Consider the following 23499-nt stretch of genomic DNA (forward strand, 5'->3'; position numbering starts at 1 on the left):
GGAGCATGACGGGGAAGAGTGTTCTAAGCAGAGGAAACCGCAACTGCAAAGACTATGAGGTTGGGACCCTGTGGAGAGCTTTCTGGGAATACAAAGCTGGGTAAACAGTCTGTGGGGTCAAAGATGTAATGAGGGGAGGATTTTAAAGTCATTGTTAGGACTTTGGTTTGTACTTGTGTTGGGAAGCCATAGGAGACTTTGAGTAAGGGAGTGGTATGATCTCACTTCTTTTTAAGTAATTTTGGATTCTGTATTGAGAACAGAGTCAAAGAAAAGACTAGTTCTTGGTCTACCATAATACTATAATCCAAACAAGTGATAATGCAGATTGTAGTGGAGGTGGTAAGCAGTTGGATTCTGGATATACTCTGAAGGAAGAGCCAACAGATTATATGCCAATGTATATAAGACATAAAAGAGATGAATTAAAGATGGGTTTGAACAAGGAAAAATGCAGCCATTTGAAATACAAAGACCCTGGGTATGAGTGAGAAGAGGTGGAACTAGTTGACATCTTACAGTCTGTGCCTGGATTCAAATCTTAGCTGTGTGTCTCTCTCTGTAAAATGGGAAGAATAATAGTGTCTACCTCATAGTTTATTAGGAGAATTAAATGGGTATATATGAATAAAGCACTTAGAGAAACACCCGGTACATCGTTAGTTAATACTAGCATTACCTCTTCAAGCTGGAATCTTCGAGTACATATCAAATTTTAGCGATTCTCTGTTCTTGGGCTGTGTAGGATACAGGGACAAAACTGAGTGGCTAATAAGAAGATAAAGATAGAAAACTAAGCTTAAAGGATATACACTTCAATATTTCTACATGTATAGGACTTATAAGAAAAACAGTATTGCATACATGCACAAGCATCACTGAACTAGATGCACCCTTCAAGAGATTGGTTGACATATTAATATATGTGAATAAAAACCCTGAAATAAACTGATTTCAGGGGAATAACAGAAAACATATACATTTCTATACCTATAAGGGCACTGAAAACTTCCAATCCTGAATCAGTTAATGAAATCCCAAAATGCGAGAAGACACTGTCACAGAATGTTGAAATACATACTCTTTTAAAGATAAAAGGTCTGCTCTTCCACCCTCTTCATTTTCCTACACATTAGGAAAATTTTATCAGTTCTGAAAAAGGAAACGTACATGCTAAAACGGTGAATTACTGCTAGAGGTCTGATGTTTAAAACCACAGGCTTGGGACCAAAATAACCTATTTAATTTTAGATTCTCACGCAGATTAATTTCTTTCTTCAGTTTCTCAGGCACTATTCTGTTTTTTTAAAAAGGGGCGGGCTCAAAATAAAATACCAATTTTTTCCCGTATTAAATTGCTCAACCATTAAAAAGGTGAATAAATTGGAAAGTCCTAAAGTACTCTCTCCCCTCCATCCCCGCCCACGACCCTCCTTTTTTTTTTTTCTTGAAGTGGAACAAGCAGTACTTTTGCTAAGGGATCTTCAAGCCGAAACTCAGCTAGGCGCCCCAGGGCTTCCTCGGGATAGCAAAGCTGGATTTTTGAGCAGCACCACCTGCCGGGCCTACACACGTTTTACTTCCTCCACCCCAAACCTCTCTCTGCTGGAACTGCATTCTTTCAGTGCCTCTGGGCCCTAATACAACCAAAGCACACTCTAAAGCAGCCAGAAGAATCCAAGCAGGGAAGTCGCCGGTCCCCACAAGCAAGAGAGTGCGGGAAGGCAGCGAAGCGATGCAGGGACAGAAAAAGGAGACGCCGGAGCCAGCTCGCGGGTGCGCGGCACGGCTTCCGCCCCGCGCGGCCCCGCCTCCGTGACGCGCCGAGTGGTCACGTGACGGCCGCGCGCGTTCCCGGCCGCTGCGGGCTCCGAGGCCAGAGAGAAAAGACTGCGAGGTGGCCGCAGCTGTGGCCGGAGAGGTGGGAGTCGGAGCGAGGCCCTCTCCGGGGAGCAGGGTGAACGCCGGCCACTCCAGGATCCTCACTCGGGGAGAGGAGGCATACCTCGCGGTGTCACCTCCAGCCGCAACGTACTCCGGGTCGGCCTTGCGCTCGGGGCCTGAGAGGGGCGGCGGCGGGGTCAGGGGCCGGTACGTAGATGGACGCCCTTGGGCTGGCGCGGCCCCGGCTGTCCGCGCAGAGGCGGGATGGGACAGCTCAGCCCTTTCCACCACCCCCGCCTTGGCTGCTGGGGCAGGCAAGACGACCGTGACAGCCCATGCGCTGCCCGAGGGCCCCGCAGCCCCTGCCCTAGGTGACGGCCGGAGCTGGTCTCGGTCCGGGTGCGAGGGGCGGAGCAGCGGCCATTACTGCGCAGCCTCTTCCGCCTGAGCCCGCGTCGCTGCCTCGGGTGGCAGGCGGGTCCCTCTCCTCCCCCTGGGCCGTGGTTTCAGGCCTTTACCCGGGGACCTCCTGGCCTCGAGGTGTAGGGGCGGCGATGGTTTTTCGACAGTAGCCTGCTCCCTGTTTCCCGTGTGGGGTCAGACAGTTTAGGCCTTGGGTCAGATCGAAGCCAGGGCGTACAGTCTGCATTTTTGTCTTTTCCCGGAGTGTCTCTGGCTGCTGCTTTCTCTTCTCTCTCTTCCTCCTTTTTTTCCTCCTCCTCGGTGTCTTGGTCTTGGCTAATACGAAGAGAGCAATCCCTGCACCTTGTTCTAGTGAAGCCCAGCGCTGCATATTGTTAGTTGTTTTGACGGCTGTTGAAGCATCGGAACAATTAAGAGATCTCACAGTATCCCTTGAGCCTCCAAACCCTCAGTGCATCTTGAAAGTGAGACTGTTGCTTTGTTCTGTTTGTTGGGTGGGGAGTTCTCTTCCTACCCTCCATCCCGTGAGAGGAGTGTCGGTCTTCCATTGTTGTCGCTATTTATTTTGCGAAGGCTTCTAAAGAATGTAAAATTGTTTTTAAGAGTGTGGAGAAGGAACCGTCCTCTCCACAGGTAAAACCTACAGGACTGTAAGTTTACACGCACATCCTGGCAACTAGAATTTTTTATCGTTAATCATTTTGGTATACGTTTTAATTTCTTTTCTACAAGTGCCATTTTAGTGAGCACTTATATCTCAAGTTTTGAACATTTTGTTTAATATTTTTGTAATATTGAAACAATGTAGAACTGAGGTGAGAAGAAAGCCCAAAGATAGGGAACGCTTTGTTCTTTGTATGATTGACGTTTCAGGTACTGGGCGCATCACCCCCACCCCGTGTGTGTACTTTTCAAATGGGATGTGAACGTATAATGGCATTTAATCCAGTATATAATTATAGAATTTGGAAGACTTAGGACATTTTAGTCAGTGAATCTATATTTAGACTTTTAAAAGACATGGCACGTAAGGACACATGGAGAAAATGTCCCACACTAATACCAGGATTTGTGATTTTTGCTTTGCTGTTTTATGACTAGCAAATATTGTTTGTATAGAGTGCCTGGGTGCCCTAAAAACACTTGAAAATAGGTCAAGTAAATCTCGTTTTAAAGAGAAAACCGGAAGAGTGAAACACCACTCTAAAAATAGATTTTGGATGTGTTTGTTTTGGTGCCTTGTATATCTTAAAGTGGAGGATGTTGTTCAGTCCAATCTTTCATTTAGAATTTATGTCTCAAATGGGCCAGTGTGTCATGTGGGCAGAATGGAAATACATTTAAATATTTTTTTTTCTTCGCTGGTTGTTCAAAACTTGGTAGAATTATAATCATCAGGAAAACTTTCTCCAAATAGCTGGTCTTTTAGACAAGAGAAAGAAAAAATTAACTTTTTTTAAAAGGAGATGTCAACTTACAAAGTGTTTTGTTTCAGTCTCCACCAACTTAAAATTGTCAGAGGAAAGGAACAGACTTTTTTAAAAAAGGATCCAAAACGATATTTTGAGTTAAAAGAAGAAAAGGATATTAAATATGTTGTTTTCACAATATCGATCTGTTTAAAGAGTATTATTTTATATGTTAACCATATACTACCAGGAAACATCTAACAGCTCTGACAGTTGGGAATTCGAATGCGTATTTTTCTCCCGTGTTAGTAACAGAAGGTACTGAGCCTTTTCCATTCTCTTATCTGGTTGCCTTGTGCCTGAGGAATCTGAATTTGTGGAACAACATCTTTGTGGATATAGAAACCAATTTATGTAACACTTGGCTACAACCACCTGTGCTTACTTATGGACTGTGTTTAGTTTTTGTGGCGTATGACCTTTTGGGTTAATTCAAATCCAAAGTGTTGTTAACTGACTGCTAATTAAAGCATTTAGAACTTAGAATTACAGAATTATACAGTAGGATGAGATAACAAAAGACTGGGGGTCTTTTGACTTGACCAAGGTCACACAGATAATTTGCCAAAGAGCTTCCTTATTTATGAAATAGTTGCTGGCTAAGAAACATCTGTGTGTGATATGATTAAAAGACAGTATTTGTTCACTTTTACATCTCATGTTTTGAAATGCAAAGCCCACTTTTTTGTTGTTTTGAGAAAAATTAAAGGGTTTAATGCGCTAGTATAAAGATTGTGAAGGCAGTAAGTAGATTGCCACATAGTAACGTCTTAAAGGGAAGTGATTCTTTAAAATAAAGTATCAGACCCCATTTAGTTGAAATGAGTTTTGTCTGAAGTTTCCAAGTATGACCTATTCTTTTTCTCAGCTAATTTTTAGCAGGCGATGATTAGGGCATTTAGTTACATATCTCAATTTGGGACTGGTTCATAAAAAATACTAAGATGCGTCTGCTAACTCACATTTAGATTTATCTACTCCTTTTATGTATATATAATTTTTTTTTTGAGTTGTATACTAAAAGTGGGAACATTTCAAGTATTTTTTCTGTTACTAAGTGCTTTCATGTAGAACATTTCCTGTTTTGTGTATTTTGAATAAATGGTAAAAATCTTACATTAGCTGTTAATAATTGGAAAAATACAGTAAGTCTTCAAATATTTATAATTGATATTTGTCTTTGTTTTTATATGTACTTATATTGATGTTACATGCTCTTTTTTTTCTTTGATTAAAGATAATCGCTTGCTTGAATCTATTACCTGAAAAAACTCGACTTTGATCTTGTGACTGACTTGAAAAGTGGGAGTATGAATATTTGGAGTTGTTACAAATTATAAATGGTACAATATTACTTCATTTTTAGTTGTATTTATTTTTCACTTATTTGAATGCGTCAAGATTTAAATTCATTGATAATCCCTAAACCGCTTTGTATATTTTTAAGTTTTACTTGTCACTTTTTTTTTTCCTTCAGAATTGTTAGGGGCAAAGTATCTAATTTGGTTTTAGACTTTTTCTTTTTTTTTATGTTACCTTCTTAATAGATCATCATATTAAGTTTGGTGTAAAATTTACAAGTCATTCATTCCAGTAGGAATTATGTATGTTTGAGTTATTTATGTTTGGCAAATTAATTCTGGCCTGCAGTTAAAATTATGCTGTTGTTTTACATCCCCCTATTGGTTAAAATAAAAGCATCCCTTTTCCTCCAACTTTAAAAAAATCTTTGTTTTCAAATAATATGGATGTTTTCTGAGGACTTCTTCACATGACTGTTCTAAGTATTACATGTATGCCCTATTTTGTGCCCAGTTGAAATTATAGTTGACCATTGAACAAGGCTTTGAACTGTGCAGTTCCACTTATACAAGAATTTTTTTTTCTGCCCCTGCCACCCCTGAGAGAGCAAAACCAATGCCTCCTCTTTCTCCTTATCCTGAAAAGGATGAAGACCTTTATGATGATCCATTTCTACGTAATGAACGTAAATATATTTTTCTTCCTTATGGTTTTTTTTTTTTTTTTTTTGAGACGGAGTCTCACTCTGTCACTAGGCTGGAGTGCAGTGGTGCGATCTCGGCTCACTGCAACCTCCGCCTCCCGGATTCAAGAGATTCTCCTGCCTCAGCCTCCCAAGTAACTGGGACTATAGGTGTGCGCTACCACACCCAGCTAATTTTTGTATTTTTAGTAGAGATGGGGTTTCACCATGTTGGCCAGGATGGTCTTGATATCTTGACCTCATGATCTGCCCACCTCAGCCTCCCGAAGTGGTGAGATTACAGTCGTGAGCCACTGCACCCGGCCTCCTTATGATTTTTTTAATAACATTTTTGTTTTTTTAGTTTATTGCAAGAAAACAATATATAATACAACATAGAAAATATATATTGATCCACTGTTTATATTATCAGTAAAGCTTCCAGCCAATAGTAGGCTATTAGCAGTTAAGTTTTTGGAAAGTCAAAAGTTTTCCTGGAATTTTGACTGTGCAGTGGGTAGACACTCTTAATTCCTCACATTGTTCAAGGGTCAACTGTATAAATTCTCTGAGTTAGTAGGTGATGAGTCAGTTTGGCAGAATTGGGGCTACCTAAACCTGTTAACTTTGATTGTAACAGAATATGCAGTTTTCTTTTTTATCTGTCTTTGGCAAAAGTCTAGGTAAATTAACATTGAATTCATTGTCTCTATTAAATGATTCCTGTAATGACTTGTCAGTTTTGTAATGAGGTTAATAATGCAAGACATTCTAGACCAGCATTGCCCAGTAAAGTAGCCACTAGCCACATGGAGCTATTGAGCACTTGACATGTATCCAGTCTGAATTAAGTTGTGCTGTAAGTGTAAAATACACACTGGATTTCAAAGACTATGCATACACTTACCCAAGAACATAAAATATTACATTAACAATTTATATTGAAACATATTGAAGTGGTAATGTAGAAACGTTGGATTAAATAAAATATATTATTGAAATTAATTTTACCTGTTTTTTTCTATTATTATTTTTGTAGAAATGGGGGTCTCACCATCTTGCTCAGGCTGGTCTGTAACTCCTAGGCTCAAGCCATCCCCCTGCCTCACTACCCCCAAAGTGCTGGGATTACAGATGTGAGATACCATGCTCGGCCTCTTTTTATTATTAGTAATGTGGCTAATAGAAAATTCGAAACTGCATATGTGGCTTGCATCATATTTCTGTTAGATAATACTTGACCTTTTCTGTGAGAGACAATACGTTGTAGAAAGACTTGTTTAAAGGTATATTTGAGTTTGAATCGCATCTCCCAATATTGATGGCTTTGTGACTTTGGGTAAGTCATTTAACTTCCTGAGCTTAGGCTTCCTCATTTGTAAAATAGGTACAGTCATATTTCACAGTTGTTTTGAGGATTCAGTGACATGGATTTGGTAGTGTTTCACTAACTGTAATATGCGAATCACTTGGAGATCTGGTTCTGTAGGTCTAGGGTGGCACTTAGGATTTTCGTTTGTGAACAGCTCCCAGGTAGGGCTGATAGTGCTAGTTGGGAATCCCAGTTTGTATAGCTAGGATCTAGAGCATTATATTAGTTTTAATTCATTTTCTTTCCCTGGCGTTTATCCAGTTAGTCTGCACTTTGAAAAAATTATTCATGAGGATATAGAAATTGAAAAAGTCACCAAAGCATGCAAGATTGACTAAAATTATTTGAACTGTGGACTCAGGGTTACTGTAGGATTCCTGTTTACATCTGTTAAGTTTTTGGTCTGCTTTTAGCTGGAGTCACTTTTGTTGGTTGGGTAGTACTGCTAAATCTCAGCCAAGAAGACCTAGTTATGTTGTTTTACACAAATGTATTTTTGAAAGATAATGCATAATTAGAGGTGAAATAAAAGAATGCTCAAAGACAATCAGAGGGCAGTACAATTGACCCTTGAGCAACACGGGCTTAAGGGTGCCAACTCCTTGCACAATCTGAGTAAAGTTTTGACTTCCCCAAAATTTAACTACTAATAGCCTGCTGTAAAGTCAGTTAACACGTTATGTATGTTATATGCATTATATACTATATTCTTAAAATAGAAGAAAAATTACATTTAGAGTACTGCATTTACCGATACTGTGTTTATGTTACCTGTTTACAAGGTGTCTGTCTGAAATGATGGGTAACTGCAGCTGCAGACCCATCTAGGGCACATACCAAGTTAATTTAACTTCTTGTAATGGCATGACTTTTCTTGGCTTCTTGGGATCACTTCTAGCATCACTAGTGGCACTTCACATGGGTCCCATGGTGTTATTCAAGGTTTATGGTATTGCACTAATGATGAAAAATGCGCAGGAACAAGAAATTACGTTTTACTCCAATACACGCAGAGATGATTAGTGTCACACAGCATATTAAGTGGAAATTCATAATAGCAACAGGAAATTATTACAATATGTACTATAATTTTATATGGCTATGATTCATACTGCATCTTTACATTTGTTTAAATTTCTTGTACCACCTCAAATGGCACCATATGTGTCTGTGTTTGCTAAGTTTTGATACACTTTAACTTATAATTTCTCTACATTTTATAGTACTAAATGATAAAATAGACTATATGTTTTATGCATTCATAATATACCTAATTTTTTCTTTTCCTTTTTTTGATATTTCAAGACTACATGATTCATCTGCAAGTTTTTTCAAATTGTCACAAATCTCAAAAAATTTCCAATATATTTATTGAAAAAACTGTACGTATATAAGTCATTTTGTTTATTTCCAACCTGTGTTGTTGAAAGGTCAACTGTATGAAGTTATCGTCAAAGATCTTTGAAGGAAGAATTGAAATCATCAATATTTTGAAAATTAGAGAAAGCCGTTTCTAAGAGAATCCTAGAAATTACTTCAGGCAAGAATTAGAAAAAAAAAATTGAAGAAATCGGCTAAAATAAATATGTCTTTGGCTGTGTTTTTTTTTGAAAATGGCATTAATATAATGAAACTGGAATGTGAGTTATGGTCACTGATACATTCTTTTGTTTACTCCTAAACGTAACTAAACTAGAGGAGTGTGATGAGGGCAAGGATGTTCTTTTGAAGGAGAAAGGTCATGTTGATGGAAAGTCATTATTCATAGATACTTTGCTGTTATTTCAGTACAATTAAGTAAATAGTTCTCTGCTCCTGGGTTTGTGTGTGTGTGTTCTTTGTAAGGGGCTTTTTCAAATAATTTTGCTATTGATAAGTTACTTGAATTTAATCATTAGTCTTTAAATAAGGGAAGCAGAATGAGAGAACTGCATCTCCTTGAATTAATCAGATTTTTTTTTTTTTTAGTACCTTTGTTCTAGTGGATATGCAGCAAAGCTTTTATTTCAATATTTGTGGCTATAGCTTTATTTCAATGATGTGAAATAGTTTTATAGAAAAGATCACAGCTTATTTAGGTGTTCAAATATGGGGTCTTTAGAGGATTTTTTTGTACTTGTTTTGAAGCTGCTTTGTTTCAGTTAACTTAGATTCCTTTAAGAATCAACTTTTGTTTCGGAGATAAGATATTTATGGGGAAGACCTAGAGGAATAAATTAGATTGGTTAGAGATAATGTGTAAATGAATTCAAGAGATAAGGAGAATTAGAAACAAGGACATATTTTTTGTGTATTTCATAGGAATAAAATGGTACCTTTTACACATCTGAATTATTAAAGTACAAATAGTGATTAAACAAAATTTTTAGAAGAAATGTTTTAATTGAGTCTCCCACACTAGAAGTTTTAACATTCAATCAATTAGGTTCTGAGAATGATGGATTGGTACATCTTAAAAGACTTGTAAGATAGCGAAGGATAGACAGTGCTAATGACCAACAGCAACACCCAGCAGGACTTTCTTGAGCAAAAAACTTCATGTTCGAATTGTGGGTAAAGGCTGGGCATGGTGGCCCTCACCTGTAATCCCAGCACTTTGGGAGGCTACAGTAGGAGCATCACAGGACTCCTGCCTGGTTAACAGACCCTGTCTCTTAAAACAAAAGGGTAAAGTAAGAGCAAATTGACTTTTGAGTGATGGTCCGAAAACCTTTGTGATGGGTAAAGGGTAGAATGTCTGTATAATTTTTCTGAACTGGAACACTTTTGTTAGGAGACCAAGGGCAAACTGGACAGATGCTGAGCTAACGTATGTGGTCATCCTAGTGAAGAATCATAACCTTTATTGGGGAAAGAGCTTTGTGAAGCTGTTTTGGCTGTTCAGAAACCCATCTTGGTTTATGCTTAGATTTTTATCTCCATTTTGGAGAATTCATTGCCAATGAACAATAGCTGGGTAAATGATTTGCTTGCCAGAAGATACAAAGATGTGTTGAATTTTATATTTGTAAATGTAGGAACTCCTTTAGATTTTAAGTTATATAAAGAAAGGATTAAAACTTAGATATTTTTATGTATCTTACAGATTCCAGCTGGGTGCCTTGTTCACAATTAGAACTCAAGTGTTATTTGAATAAATCGAATCCTTTGATACTCTGTTCCTCACAATAGTTACTTTTAGGAGTTGATTTTTTATTCATCCAAAAAATATCAGTTCAACAAAAATTGATTGACACTTTACTAGCTACTTAGAGATATAAAAAGGTCCCTATCTTCAGGGGGTTCATGATTTCACAGAAGAGTCAGACTTCACAAATGAATGAAATTAGTGCATGTGATAAATTCAGTAATAAAACATACAAAATATATAGAGAGAACAATTAACTTTCTGGAGGTAGTCAGAGAAAATGGTAGGGATAACCATTTCTGTGTAATATATTAAAGAACAAATAGGCATTCATAAGCTGTAAAAGGGAATAGATTGTACCAGGCAGGAGGAAATACAGAGCTACAAAGGGAGGTTTGCAGGACTATGAGTAATTTGATACAACTAGATTATTAATCTATGGGTGGTTGTTGAAGATAAAAAAGACTAGAGACTAGTTATTTACAGTTTATATCTTTAAAACCTTTTAATGTTGTCCTAAGGAGCTTTGTCTTTATTGTGTAGGCTGAGGAGCCAATATTGTGCTTCACATATGGAAGAAACCTGGTTCATTTTGCCTTTTAAGTATATCATTCAGTCCTAGCTACTTGGGAGGCTGAGATGGGAGGATCACTTGAGCCAAGCAGTTTGAGGTTGTAGTGAGCTATGATCATGCCACAGCATTCCAGCTTGGGAAACAGACTGTAGAGTGAGTGAGAGTGTGTGTGTGTGTGTGTGTGTGTGTGTGTGAGAGAGAGAGAGAGAGAGAGAGAGAATCTCAAAGGCTTAGTAAATGAATTTGAGGGTGATAGTGACACAAGATAATCAGGCTGTACAATAGTTCAGGTGAGAGATGATGTAGGTTTAAACTAGAGCATTAGCAATGGGTAGAGAGGATAGATTCCAAAGGGATTAGGAATAAAAGTTGACAGAATTTATGTTGTGGTTGGTTGGGGTGGGGGAGCAGGAGGCTGTGTGGTGAGAGAAAGGACTTTGTCTTTTTCTCCATGAACACAAAAGTAGTTAAGGCATGAAACCTGAGATGTCATATTGTAAGAATTATGCAGAAATGGGGGTTTGTAAAATGTGTGTATATGAGAGATAAAGATAGGAGGGAGCCAAGGGTTCTGTTAAGTAAGAAGTAAAAAAGATTGGGTTCCAGAATGGGCAGGAAAGGAAATGAGATGGTCAAGAGATTGTAGGTCCCCATGAAATTGAAGAGCAGGTGTGGGAATGAGTGGGCTGGAAGAACCAGAGCTTGTGATCTGAGAGTCGGATTAAGATTTCAGAGAGGCAGCAGTTTAGGTGACAACTAGTTTCAAATGTGATCATAACATTTGGTTGCCGGAGAGGAGATTAATTTCTTCGAATTTAGGATTTAAGGAACTGAAAATTGAGGACAGTGTTTCTCAGATTGCATTTGAAGACTAATGCATGAGTACCACCTGGGGTGAGATTCCTAGGTTTAAACCTATGTCTACTGGCCTCGAATTCCTAAGGAAAGGGGCTGAGAATCTGTATTTCTAACAAGCAGTTTCAGTGATTCTGATCACTGAAGTTGGGACAAGTTTCAGAACCTGTGCAATAGGTGTTGGATGGTTCATTTTCAAGGCTATTTAAATAGGCTCATAGTTATGTCAGCAGTTAGGATGAAGAGGATGATCAGTAGTGAAAAGATGACATTAATCCCTTATAGGTGGTGAGAGAGCAGTTTTAGGGGATTATAGGGTATGTTAAAGTCAGTGTGATAGAGACTTGAAAGAAGTAATGATGTTGGAGCAGTAAATTGTCTCCTCCTGTCCTATATATAGGGAGTGTATGAAAATGTGCAGTTTCTGTTTGGAGTAGGCTGCAGCAAGGAAATGAACATAGCCTTCTTTGATGCCATTGAAGTTGTAGGCTCCTTGAAGGTGGTGAAAGGGTTGAGAGGAAAGTCAAAACAGTGGAATCCATATCATCTAAAGTCAGAGTAAAACAAAAAGCCAGGTTTCTTAGAAACCCTGTTTAGTCAGTATATTAGGCAGGGTTCTCTAGAGGGACAGAACTAATAGAATATAGATATATGAGTTTATTAAGTATTAACTTACACGATCACAAAGTCCCACAACAGGCTGTCTGCAAGGAGCAAGGAGAGCCAGTCCGAGTCCCAAAACTGAAGAACTTGGAGTCAGATGTTCGAAGCAGGAAGCATCCCGTATGGGAGAAAGATGTAGGCTGGGAGGCTAGGCCCATCTCTCTTTTTCATGTTTTTCTGCCTGCTTTATATTCACTGGCAGCTGATTAGATTGTGCCCACCAGATTAAGGGTGAGTCTGCCTTTCCCAGCCCACTGACTCAAATGTTAATCTCTTTTGGCAACACCCTCACAGACACACCCAGGATCAATACTTTGTATCCATCAGTCCAATCAAGTTAACACTCAGTGTTAACCATCACAGTCACTTTCGAAAGTTCTTTGATTTTAAAACAAATTGTTTGTTCTGTTAAACATTTGGTAGGATAAGTCAGCTTGTATTTAGAGGTTACATACGGCCTTAAGAATATGTTTCTTTAAACACTAGAATTTTGAGATACCTTAGGGAGATAGATGCCCATAGTATGAGAACCACATGGAACTAAAAGAATATTCAAGTCTCTTCTATTTTGTGTTTACTGTGAGATCTGTCGTTTCTTTCGTTATCATGTGTTCTTGATTATTCTGTGTAATGTGATGTGTGTCCTGTAGTGGACATGGTGAAGTGAAAAAGGAAATACTAAATGAGAAGAAAGAAGGTTAATGACTGAGATGGTACAATTTTTTAAGAGTACAATTCCATGTAGTTAATTTCACTTACAGTGTTGTGCAACCATCACCATTATAGATTTTCCACAACTTTTTTTTTTTTTTTTTTTTTTTTTTTTTAGCATTACAAACAGAAACTCTGTACCCATTAGGCAAATAACTGCTCACTTTCCTTCCCTCAGTCTCTGGTAACCTCTGATACCTTCTGCTTCTATGAATTTGCCTATTCTTGATATTTCATATAAGTAGAATCATACAGTCTTTCCTGTATCTGGCTTATTAGTATGTTTTCAAGGTTCATCTATGTTGTAGCACATATTTCTTTTTATTACTGAATAATGTACTGTTGTATTTGTAGACCACATTTTGTTTATCCATTCGTCTGTGGACAGATACTTGAATTGTGTCCACCTTTTGCCTAATATTTCTGCAGTGAACATTGGCATACAAGTATCTGAGAACCTGTTTTCAATTCTATTGCTATATCCCTGGGAGTGGAATTGCTGGGTTATATTGGTAATTACGTTTAGCTTTTTGAGGAAGCAACAAATTATTATTCACAGCAGCTACACCCTTTTACCTTCCTACCAGCAGTGTTCAAAGGTCCTATTTTTCTACATCCTTACCAACACTATTATTTTCCCCTTAAAAAAGTTGTAGCATCCTTATAGATGTATCATTGTGATTTTGATTTACATTTCCCTAATTGCTAATAATGTTAAGGATCTTTTTGTGTGTTTATTGCTCGTTTGTATATCTTCTTTAAGTTCTTTGCTCATTTTTTGCTCACTTTTTAATTGGTTTGTCTTTGTTGTTGACCTGTATAGTTCTTTACATGTTCTGGATACTAAATGTTTATCAGATACATGATTTGCCAAAATATTCTCCCATTCTGCAGTTTTTTTATTTTCTTAACAGTGTCTTTTGATGCACAAAAATTTTAAACTTACGTAAAGCCCAATTTATTTCCTATGTTTCTCATGCTTTTGATGTCATAACTAGGAATCCATTGCAAATCTAAGGCCATGAAGATTTGCCCCTGTGTTTTCTTCTAAGAGTTTTATGGTTTTATTTCTCATATTTAGGTTATTGGTTCATTTTGAGTTAACTTTTATATATAGTGTAAGGTAGAGGTCCAGCTTAATTATTTTGCATGTGGAAATCCAGTTGTCCCAACATTAGTTAGAGGCTCCTCTTTCCCCCATTGAGTAGACTTGATACCCTTTTGGAAAAATCAGTTGACTATTGATGTATGAGTTTATTTCTGTGCTCTCAATTCTATGTCATTGGTATATTTATATCTATCCTATGCCAGCACCAAACTGTCTTGTTGCCTTAGCTTTGTAGTAAGTTTTGACATTGGATTTTTCAAGATTGTTTGGGTTACTTAGGGTCCTTTGCAATTCCATATGAATTTGAGGATTGCTTTTCCATTTCTGCAAAAAAAGGTCAGTGGAATTGTCATAGGAATTGTGTTGAGTCTGTAAATCACTTCGGGTAGTATTGTCATTTTAATATGTTAAGTCTTCCAATCCATACATCACTTGTCTATTTAATTAGCTCTTCTTTAATTTCTTTCAGTAATGCTTTATAGTTTTCTGTGTACAAGTCTTTCACCTCCTGGGTTGATTCCTGGCTATTTTATTCCCTTAGATGCTATTATGAATGAATTGCTTTCTTGATTTCTTTTTTGGATTGTTGTCTGCTGGTGTATCAAAATGCAACTGGTTTTTATGTGTGTCAAACTTGTAACCTGCAACTTTGCTGAATTTGTTTATTAGCTTTCTTGGGGATTCTATGCGATCTTCTATATAGAGAGAATAAATATACTTTTACTTCCTCCTTATGCGTCTGTATACCTTTATCTCTTTTCCCTAATTTGCTCTGCTAGAACTTACAGTCATGTTGAATAGCAGTGGTAAAAGCATGCATCTTGTTTTTAATTTTTTCCACTTTTAAGATAAAGTTTTCCACTGAATTTTGTGAAAGGATTATAAATAATTAATTGATTCTCTTGATTTTAATTACTCTTTTTTCTTTTGCAGCATAAAGAATGAACCAGCAGTGGAAGAGAAAATACTGCAAGCTGGCTGACTGCTGATGAAGAAAATGCTTTATTTTTATGGCAGGCATCTGTGGGATCTGTAATAGTAATGTAAGTGTAGCATCATGTTTTTTCAGTGCTGCAGTAAATTAAGTGGATTGGTTTAAAGCACAGTAAATTGAGTATCTGTCATATTTAGTTTTAATTATATAAAATGAGCATTTTCTGTTGACTTATAGGTGCTTTATTAACAATTTATTTACATTAAATTATCGTTAATGTAGATTTCCAAGTCTCCTCAGAGGGAAAAATCTCTAAGAAAAACTGAAGACACAGGAGTTTGCTCATAGAAGGCTAAAATACTGAAGAGATCTCCAGGTCCTCTGGGTTCTACCTTCTTTTTACATAATAATTTTCTTAAATAACTAAGCTAGGCAAGTAGTACTAGCTTTTATAAATAAGACAAACTACTGGGTTATAAAAACTCTAGTTACTAAAAACTTGTTTCACTAAATTAAAGGAATTTCTACATAATTGATTTTTTTAATGTAGTACCTCATTGCTTTTTATTCATATCACTTCACTCTGATCCCCAGTTTTACTAGCTGTGCTTTCATCATTTATCTTTGCATGAAATGCTTTAAAGTGTTACATACTACCTTGGATTTGTCCATATTTAACTTCACCCTATTACTGATGAAACATTTTTGCACTATGAATATATTTGTTTTCTAAAGTAATATAAACCATATGCAACTTGATATCACTCATGAAAAATGTAGTGAATATTTTATTGACTTTTAATTATAGCATTTTTCTTATTAGACCAAGAGAGACCTTAGTAGATCCTATTTCACATTTTCCCAGTTTGACATAAAACTTGCTATCTACTCTTCCAGTATGATACTGGTTACATGTAATGATATGTATTAACAATAATTAATTTATTACTTAAAAGTACGACCATATTTTTATTCAGTATTGAAAATTTGATAATTGAAAAATGATACTAATAAACATTTGTCTTTAAAAATACATCTTTTATTTAATCCTGTCCATTTATCTATCTATATACATTTTTAAATATCTTAATAGGTCAGATAGTCTAGGTGCTGGTCATCAAGGATCTTACTATGATCTAGTAAATGAGACATGTATGTAATTAACAAACAGTGGAATAGATGCCATATTAAGGTAACAATAAGATGCTATTGAAACTGAACAGAGGGAGAGATTAATTTTATCTGAACGGTTCAGAGTGAACAGAGTAAGTTTCACTTTGCCTCTAAAGAATGAGTAGAATTTTAACAGTCAAAGAAAATTAAGAAACATTTTTCAAGCCAAGGGAATGAGGAGGGAAACAACTGCCTAATCATCAACACATTTTAGAGGAGTCAGGTAACAGTAGTATGTGGGAAGGCAGGGTAGGAGAAAGAGAATTCAAAATAAGTGCCGGGAATGAACATTTATTTAGTACTTACTATATTACCAGATTTTACATTTATTTAACATAAAATCAATATTAATTGATTTTTATACTTAGGGACAGAGTATATTGATCAGTCTTGGAGGAGTTAGGTGACAGTACTAACTAGATGTTGAGTGGTTAGCTTTGTAAACAAGTAGCAGTACCCCATATTGAGCCAGGAGGAATAATGATAAGACAGAGTAAAGGTAAAGATAGATTTTCAGGATTTATTTTTGACTTACCTAATTTCTCAGTGATAGAGGTGTTAGTATATTGATAAACTAGGAGGGAGAAGTTTTATGATAGTCTTTGGGGAATAGGGAAAGAAAGATGTCTTGGCCGAGTAAAAGGTTACTGGGATTGATGGTGTTTAGGAAATCAAAATAGCTACTAAGTGTGTGGGGTTCACAACTTTTGCACCACACAAAAGTGAATTGTATGGTGAAATTTTTGTCACTTAGAGTAACTTGCTTGATTATTCTTTATTGCGAATGTCTCCCTTGTTGGCTTTTGTGGTGGTGGTCTATCTTTATTCCCTGTTCTTCTCTGACCGTTCCTTACACCCCTTCCTGGCTATTTTACCAGACAAATATTGGAGTAATTCAAGATTCTGTGGCTGGCCCTTTTGACTGCTCTCTCTACAGGTTTAATTTGGGCATTTACTCATTTTCATGGCTCCAAAGACCATGTATGTGTTGGTGAGTCACCAGACTTTTTTCAGCTTAGATTTATTCTTGGAGTACCAAACGAGTAAATTCAGCTGTCATCTATCTATCTCCACCTGGAGACCTTAATAAAGTCATTATGTCTGAGACAGAACTCTCCTCAAATTCTGAATTTTGGTGAATGTGTCACCACCCATCAGTAACCAAATGCTTTCATTTCTTTTTCCTTAGCATTCTTATATTATTGGAACCTTACATCAGCACCCTTCCTCTAATTATCTTATACTTGCATTACTACCTGGATATTCTAGTTTCCCTTTCACCTACCTCCTCCTGCATTACCATACTTTCCTCCAACCTGCTGTTCAAATGGTCTGGAAGCTACTAAACTGGCTGTTATTACCTGATTTAAACCTTTCAGTGAACTCCTCTTGTCTCATTAGTGGTTCATATGTGGACCAGCTTCATAGAAATCCTTGAGCCCCTTGAAATTATGTATAGGATTGTTCCCTTTTTTGTGTCTGTAATTGGATTCTGAATTCAGACTTTAAAAATCTGATTTTTAATATTTGGAGTTTTTATTGCTGGCTAAAAATTTCTTGAATACTACATATACTAAAGACCTTTTTTGCTTATAATAATTTTGCCTTCCATTTGACTAATTATCCAAGAAGTTTCAAGGAAATCTGAGTTCTTGGAGATTTCCACTAACTCTGCCCATACCCCTCTATATTTTGTCTTCTTAAGAAGACGACTTAGTATTAATAAACTCTTAATAGTCTTACAGAAATATTTCACATGGTTTATCTATTGGAAGAAGGGGTTTATACTTAAAAGTTGGAATATCACATGAAGAATCAGTGAAAACGTATTTGAAAATAAGTGATGTATTATACTTATTAATAGAATTGGACTACACTCCAAATTTCTATGTGTTAAATTTTTAGTTTAGTAAACTGGAAATAAATTCCCTTTTTCAAAATGATTCAAAATTAGAATTTTATGAGACATTTATGAGATAGGGAATACCTCTTTTGCTTAGCATTAATACTTGCTTTACACAAAGGGAGGGGAAAAGCATTTCTTATTTACATATTCGTATGATCATCTGCATACATTTAGTCTCCTACCTATTTTAAGATCATTGAAAGTATGCAAAATAGAGCCTGTGTAGGGTAGATTAAAATGGTTTTTTAAAAAGCCTTGAAGTATGTCTTACAGGTAGACTAGCAGTTTGGGGTTACTTTGTGTCTATCTTGTTACACATTTTATGTCTATCTTGCTTATTGCATGTGCCTCATTCAGAATTAAAGAAGAAATATTACTAAGGTTTTCTGCCCATTTGTTGGTGATAGACTAACAGGATACTTGATGGGCTAAACAGAATCAGAATTTATAAATTGCTATGGCAAATTGATAGTTAAGAGTGCTTCAGATGAAATAATGACCACTTAGCTGTCTGGTGTCCATTGTTTTCAGATTAACTTTGTCCAACTTTACTTCATTCTAATGACAGAACCAAAATACCTGCACAAACCGAATTGTTTTGCCTTTCCAATTGTGGTGGTGTTACAATTCATGCCTTCTGCTGGGATGATTGTAATTGCTTAGTTTTGAAATTACGTGTTTTGGTTTATTCATACATGCAAGAGTAAGAGTCATGCAAAATATTGATCATATTAAGTAGGGTGGAGGATAATATTTTTAGGTTGAAAACTTTTTTTTCTGTAGATAAACGAGCTGTATGTGATGGAAAACTGACTTCTTGGACCAGTTTTACTTAAAACAAATACAATAGGTTTGGAATTACGTATTTAAAAGCATGGCATTGGTCCATGTGACATGTTGGGTATCTTGTTTACATTTTACCAGACTTTATTTTTATTTATGTTTTAAATTTATGAGCCTGTCCTTTGTTCATAAGGTACTTAGATGGTTTAAGATATAGACTTCTTACGTAAAGATGTTGCTGTTGTTTTTCCAAAGTAATGATGATCATCAGCCCATTTTTCTTTTAGTCTTATGAATAGAATTATGAGTAGACTCTATTAATTATTACTTGTAAATGGATTGCTTTCTTGTTCTTTTTCTTAACTGGAGCTTTAAATAAATATGGAACTTGGAACAAAAAGAATTTCAGGAATTTTATGGAAACTTACTTTTTTGACCTAAATTGAAAGGGATGAAAGTTTCTGAAAACCTAACAAAATGTGTGCACAGCCAATTCTTTTAGGGGAGGAAATAGGCAGGGAATGTTAATTGGCTATTTAAAAAACATATGCCTTAGTTTGTAACTTATTGTTGTTTCAAGTTACAAGATCTTTGAAGGCAAGTGTTTATCTCAAAATATGTGAAAGCTTTTATAGTGCTTAACATACTAAGACATCCTATTAGGGTTTATTTAGAACAAGCTTATCCAACCTGTGGGCGACATGCGGCCCAGGGTGGCTTTGAATGCAGCCCAACACAAATTCATAAGCTTTCTTAAAACATGTGATTTTTTTTTTTTTTTTTTTTTTTTTTAGCTTATCAGCTATCATTAGTGTTAATGCATTTTATGTGTGGCCCAAGACAATTCGTTTTCTTCCAGTGTGGCCCAGGGAAACCAAAAGATTAGACACCCCTGACTTAGAACTTTCCATAGGTTAGGAAAAAGTTGTACTTTCTTGATGTCTATAACCTAGAATTTTTGGTAAAGGAATTGATTGGAAATGTTATTAAAAGTTGAAAATAATTTGGAAATTAAGCATTTTAGTGATCAGTTCTTCCACTGAAACTGTGTTGCTTCCTTTACTAAATATGTGCCATCTTTTTAAAAACTTAATGTGTTGCTTCCTTTACTAGAAAATTGCCATCTTTTTGAGCCTTGTCTATTGAGGAACCAAGAACACAGAAAAGGCTGTAAAAAGAAAAAAAAAAAAGGATTGTTTTAAGATTGGATGTGCTGTGATGATAGCCTAGGATTATTGTTTTTCAATTTTTGATGAGCGTAAGCATTGTTAGTGACTATATCTTTTGTAACTACTGGACCCATTTAGAATGGCAGAATTAGCTGGCACAAAGATTGTCATGCATTTTAAGCTTTAATCTCTGACATCTTCATCTTCATTTCTCAGTCTTTTTTACTTATCAGTGGTTTCCTCCCTCTATTATTTTCTCCCCTTTTAATTTTTTTTTTTTTTTAACTATGGGGGAAAAAAAATTAAATGTTTCCTTAGCAGGGCACAATAAGGCTTTCATGACTTGGCTTTTGATTATCTTTACACCTTCATCTCCTGCTCTTCCATTGCTTGTATGACTATTTGACTCAGTGTCTTGCACATGCCTCTGCCTGGAATCTGCTCCACTGCCCAGGCCCCTCTGAATGAACACTAAACTTTCTAACCTATATCCATCCTCTCATCTCTCTCTCTCTCATTGTTATTTTTGTAAGTATGTTAACACATTCTGATTATGCAGGAATCAGGCCATATTGTAATTATCTGCATATTTGTTTCCTTATTTAACAGAGTACTTGTGTGTCTTATTTATCATTAGACCCATCAGTACTTAGTATCTAGACCATGGTAGGTGTTTGGTAAACGTTTATCTGAATCAGCAAGGCAGAAATTATAAATTTTATGTCAGTGTTTAAGCTGGATACATCCAATTTGACAAATCTTTTTTCTTCCTCCTCTTCAGGGCATCTTCAATATTCATGTTATTTTCTCCCTTGGTCTTATGTGATTGTTACCTTTATGAAGCTTTAGTGATTACAAAGCACTTTTTTTGTTCATTTTTACCTGAGCTTTGTAAACTCTGATTTGCAGGTAAGGAAATTTAGACTAAGGGTTTAACTGCATGCCTAAGAGCACATAGTTAATAAAGAACTCTAAAACTCAGATTTTTAGATTTCTTGTCTAGCGTTCATTTCACTGTATAATAGCTGCCATGATCCTTTTTCCCTCCACTGGATGCAGCTTTTCATTATATAGTTCTTCAGTGTGTTTCTCCAGGGCCGATCTGTAAGTGCACTGATGGAATTTTTATACATTCCCAAAGTATGTACAAGTAAATGCTTATAAAACGTTTTCATTGGTTGGAGAGTTTTTCTTCTACTTTCATCTTCATATCCCCATTGTCTAGAATGTGGCTTGCATATAATGCACATAATAGGTGGTTAGTATTTTCATAATTGTTGAATTAAGATATTGCAAGAATTAAAACATGACTTTAATATTTTATGTATTTTTTCTTAGGATGGCTGGCTGTGGTGAAATTGATCATTCAATAAACATGCTTCCTACAAACAGGAAAGCAAACGAGTCCTGTTCTAATACTGCACCTTCTTTAACCGTCCCTGAATGTGCCATTTGTCTGCAAACATGTGTTCATCCAGTCAGTCTGCCCTGTAAGCACGTTTTCTGCTATCTATGTGTAAAAGGAGCTTCATGGCTTGGAAAGCGGTGTGCTCTTTGTCGACAAGAAATTCCCGAGGATTTCCTTGACAAGCCAACCTTGTTGTCACCAGAAGAACTCAAGGCAGCAAGTAGAGGAAATGGTGAATATGCATGGTATTATGAAGGAAGAAATGGGTGGTGGCAGTACGATGAGCGCACTAGTAGAGAGCTGGAAGATGCTTTTTCCAAAGGTAAAAAGAACACTGAAATGTTAATTGCTGGCTTTCTGTATGTCGCTGATCTTGAAAACATGGTTCAATATAGGAGAAATGAACATGGACGTCGCAGGAAGATTAAGCGAGATATAATAGATATACCAAAGAAGGGAGTAGCTGGACTTAGGCTAGACTGTGATGCTAATACCGTAAACCTAGCAAGAGAGAGCTCTGCTGATGGAGCGGACAGTGTATCAGCACAGAGTGGAGCTTCTGTTCAGCCCCTAGTGTCTTCTGTAAGGCCCCTAACGTCAGTAGATGGTCAATTAACAAGCCCTGCAACACCATCCCCTGATGCAAGCACTTCTCTGGAAGACTCTTTTGCTCATTTACAACTCAGTGGAGACAGCATAGCTGAAAGGAGTCATAGGGGAGAAGGAGAAGAAGATCATGAATCACCATCTTCAGGCAGGGTACCAGCACCAGACACCTCCATTGAAGAAACTGAATCAGATGCCAGTAGTGATAGTGAGAATGTATCATCTGCAGTTGTTGCACAGCACTCCTTGACCCAACAGAGACTTTTGGTTTCTAATGCAAACCAGACAGTATCCGATCGATCAGATCAATCGGGAACTGATCGATCAGTAGCAGGGGGTGGAACAGTGAGTGTCAGTGTCAGATCTAGAAGGCCTGATGGACAGTGCACAGTAACTGAAGTTTAAATAAAAATGTCTTCAGCTCCATGCTCAAGGTTGAAAAGGTTACCTGTAAATTTCTGCCCACATAACATTATACTCATCCCTAGTAGTGCATTTTGGGAGTTGGGGTGGGAAGGGGTATGGGAAGGATAGACCCGTAATCAAAATGTCTAACATGTCTCTGTTGAGAAATTTATTTAATGTAAGGAACTTGGGTGTTAATAGTTGAGAGCTGTTTAGTAATAACCCAGTTTTCTCGAGGTCTGTTTACTTTATAGTTTTTAAAAACTTCTGTAGTTCTTTTGGCCAGTGTGTTTGTATTATCTGTGCATTAATGGTCCTCATCTGACTCCTGCATTGTGTCTTATTTTTCTGCATGGATTGGCATAAGACCATTACTAAAATTTGGCACCTGTGAGATGTTTGATATTATGAGCAGGAAGCATAATTTAATGTAAGAATAGATGTGAATTTGGGATTTCAAAATAGATGAATAACTACTATTTTATAGTAAAGTTATTGATACGGAAATGAAAACAGCCAGTAACTTATGTTTCAGAATGTTTGTAACACACTTCATGGCGTTCCCATAGGCTTTGCTGTCTAGTCTTATAGTTTGAGGTTTTTCTGGTCAGCATTTTTCTTTTTGATTACAAAATTTATAATTTAATAAATACTAGAGTTTATCAAAAACAATTTGTCTCTTGTTTGAGTGTGGAAAGGGTGTGGAAACATTTTGACATTTGTGACCAAAGGTCACTTAAAAAGTGGTAGTTTTAATTGGTTGTTTTCAGCTTTAAATCACCTGCCCAGAAAAGTCTGATTTTTTTTCTTAAGAGATTATTTATTTAACAGATTATTATTTAAACAGAACCTATAGGCAGTGTGTATATAATAAATATATATGGAAATAAAATTAAAGCAGATACCATTAATATTTTATATTTTCCTTACCATATTCATTAGTAG

At 36.5% G+C, this 23499-nt stretch overlaps 1 protein-coding gene across 11 annotated transcripts; it reads left to right on the forward strand.

Annotated features, from left to right (window-relative positions):
* Window positions 1-1832: 1832 nt before the first annotated feature.
* Window positions 1833-23446, forward strand: LOC105465563 (ring finger protein 146). 11 transcript variants are annotated; one of them, XM_071096411.1, is made up of 5 exons: window positions 1833-1921; window positions 15104-15213; window positions 15387-15480; window positions 20917-21044; window positions 21474-23446. In XM_071096411.1, the coding sequence occupies exon 5, from the start codon at window positions 21475-21477 to the stop codon at window positions 22552-22554; it is 1080 nt and encodes a 359-aa protein (XP_070952512.1). In that variant the 5' UTR covers window positions 1833-1921; window positions 15104-15213; window positions 15387-15480; window positions 20917-21044; window position 21474; the 3' UTR covers window positions 22555-23446. The 11 variants fall into 11 exon arrangements, with proteins under 11 accessions (XP_070952512.1, XP_011712344.1, XP_011712338.1 ...); XM_011714041.2 differs by having other exon boundaries at window positions 1901-2040; XM_011714038.2 differs by lacking the exon at window positions 1833-1921 and adding an exon at window positions 1953-2091.
* Window positions 23447-23499: the final 53 nt, after the last annotated feature.

The sequence above is a fragment of the Macaca nemestrina genome, chromosome 5 (assembly GCF_043159975.1).
Source record: "Macaca nemestrina isolate mMacNem1 chromosome 5, mMacNem.hap1, whole genome shotgun sequence".
Taxonomy (NCBI): Eukaryota; Metazoa; Chordata; class Mammalia; order Primates; family Cercopithecidae; genus Macaca; species Macaca nemestrina.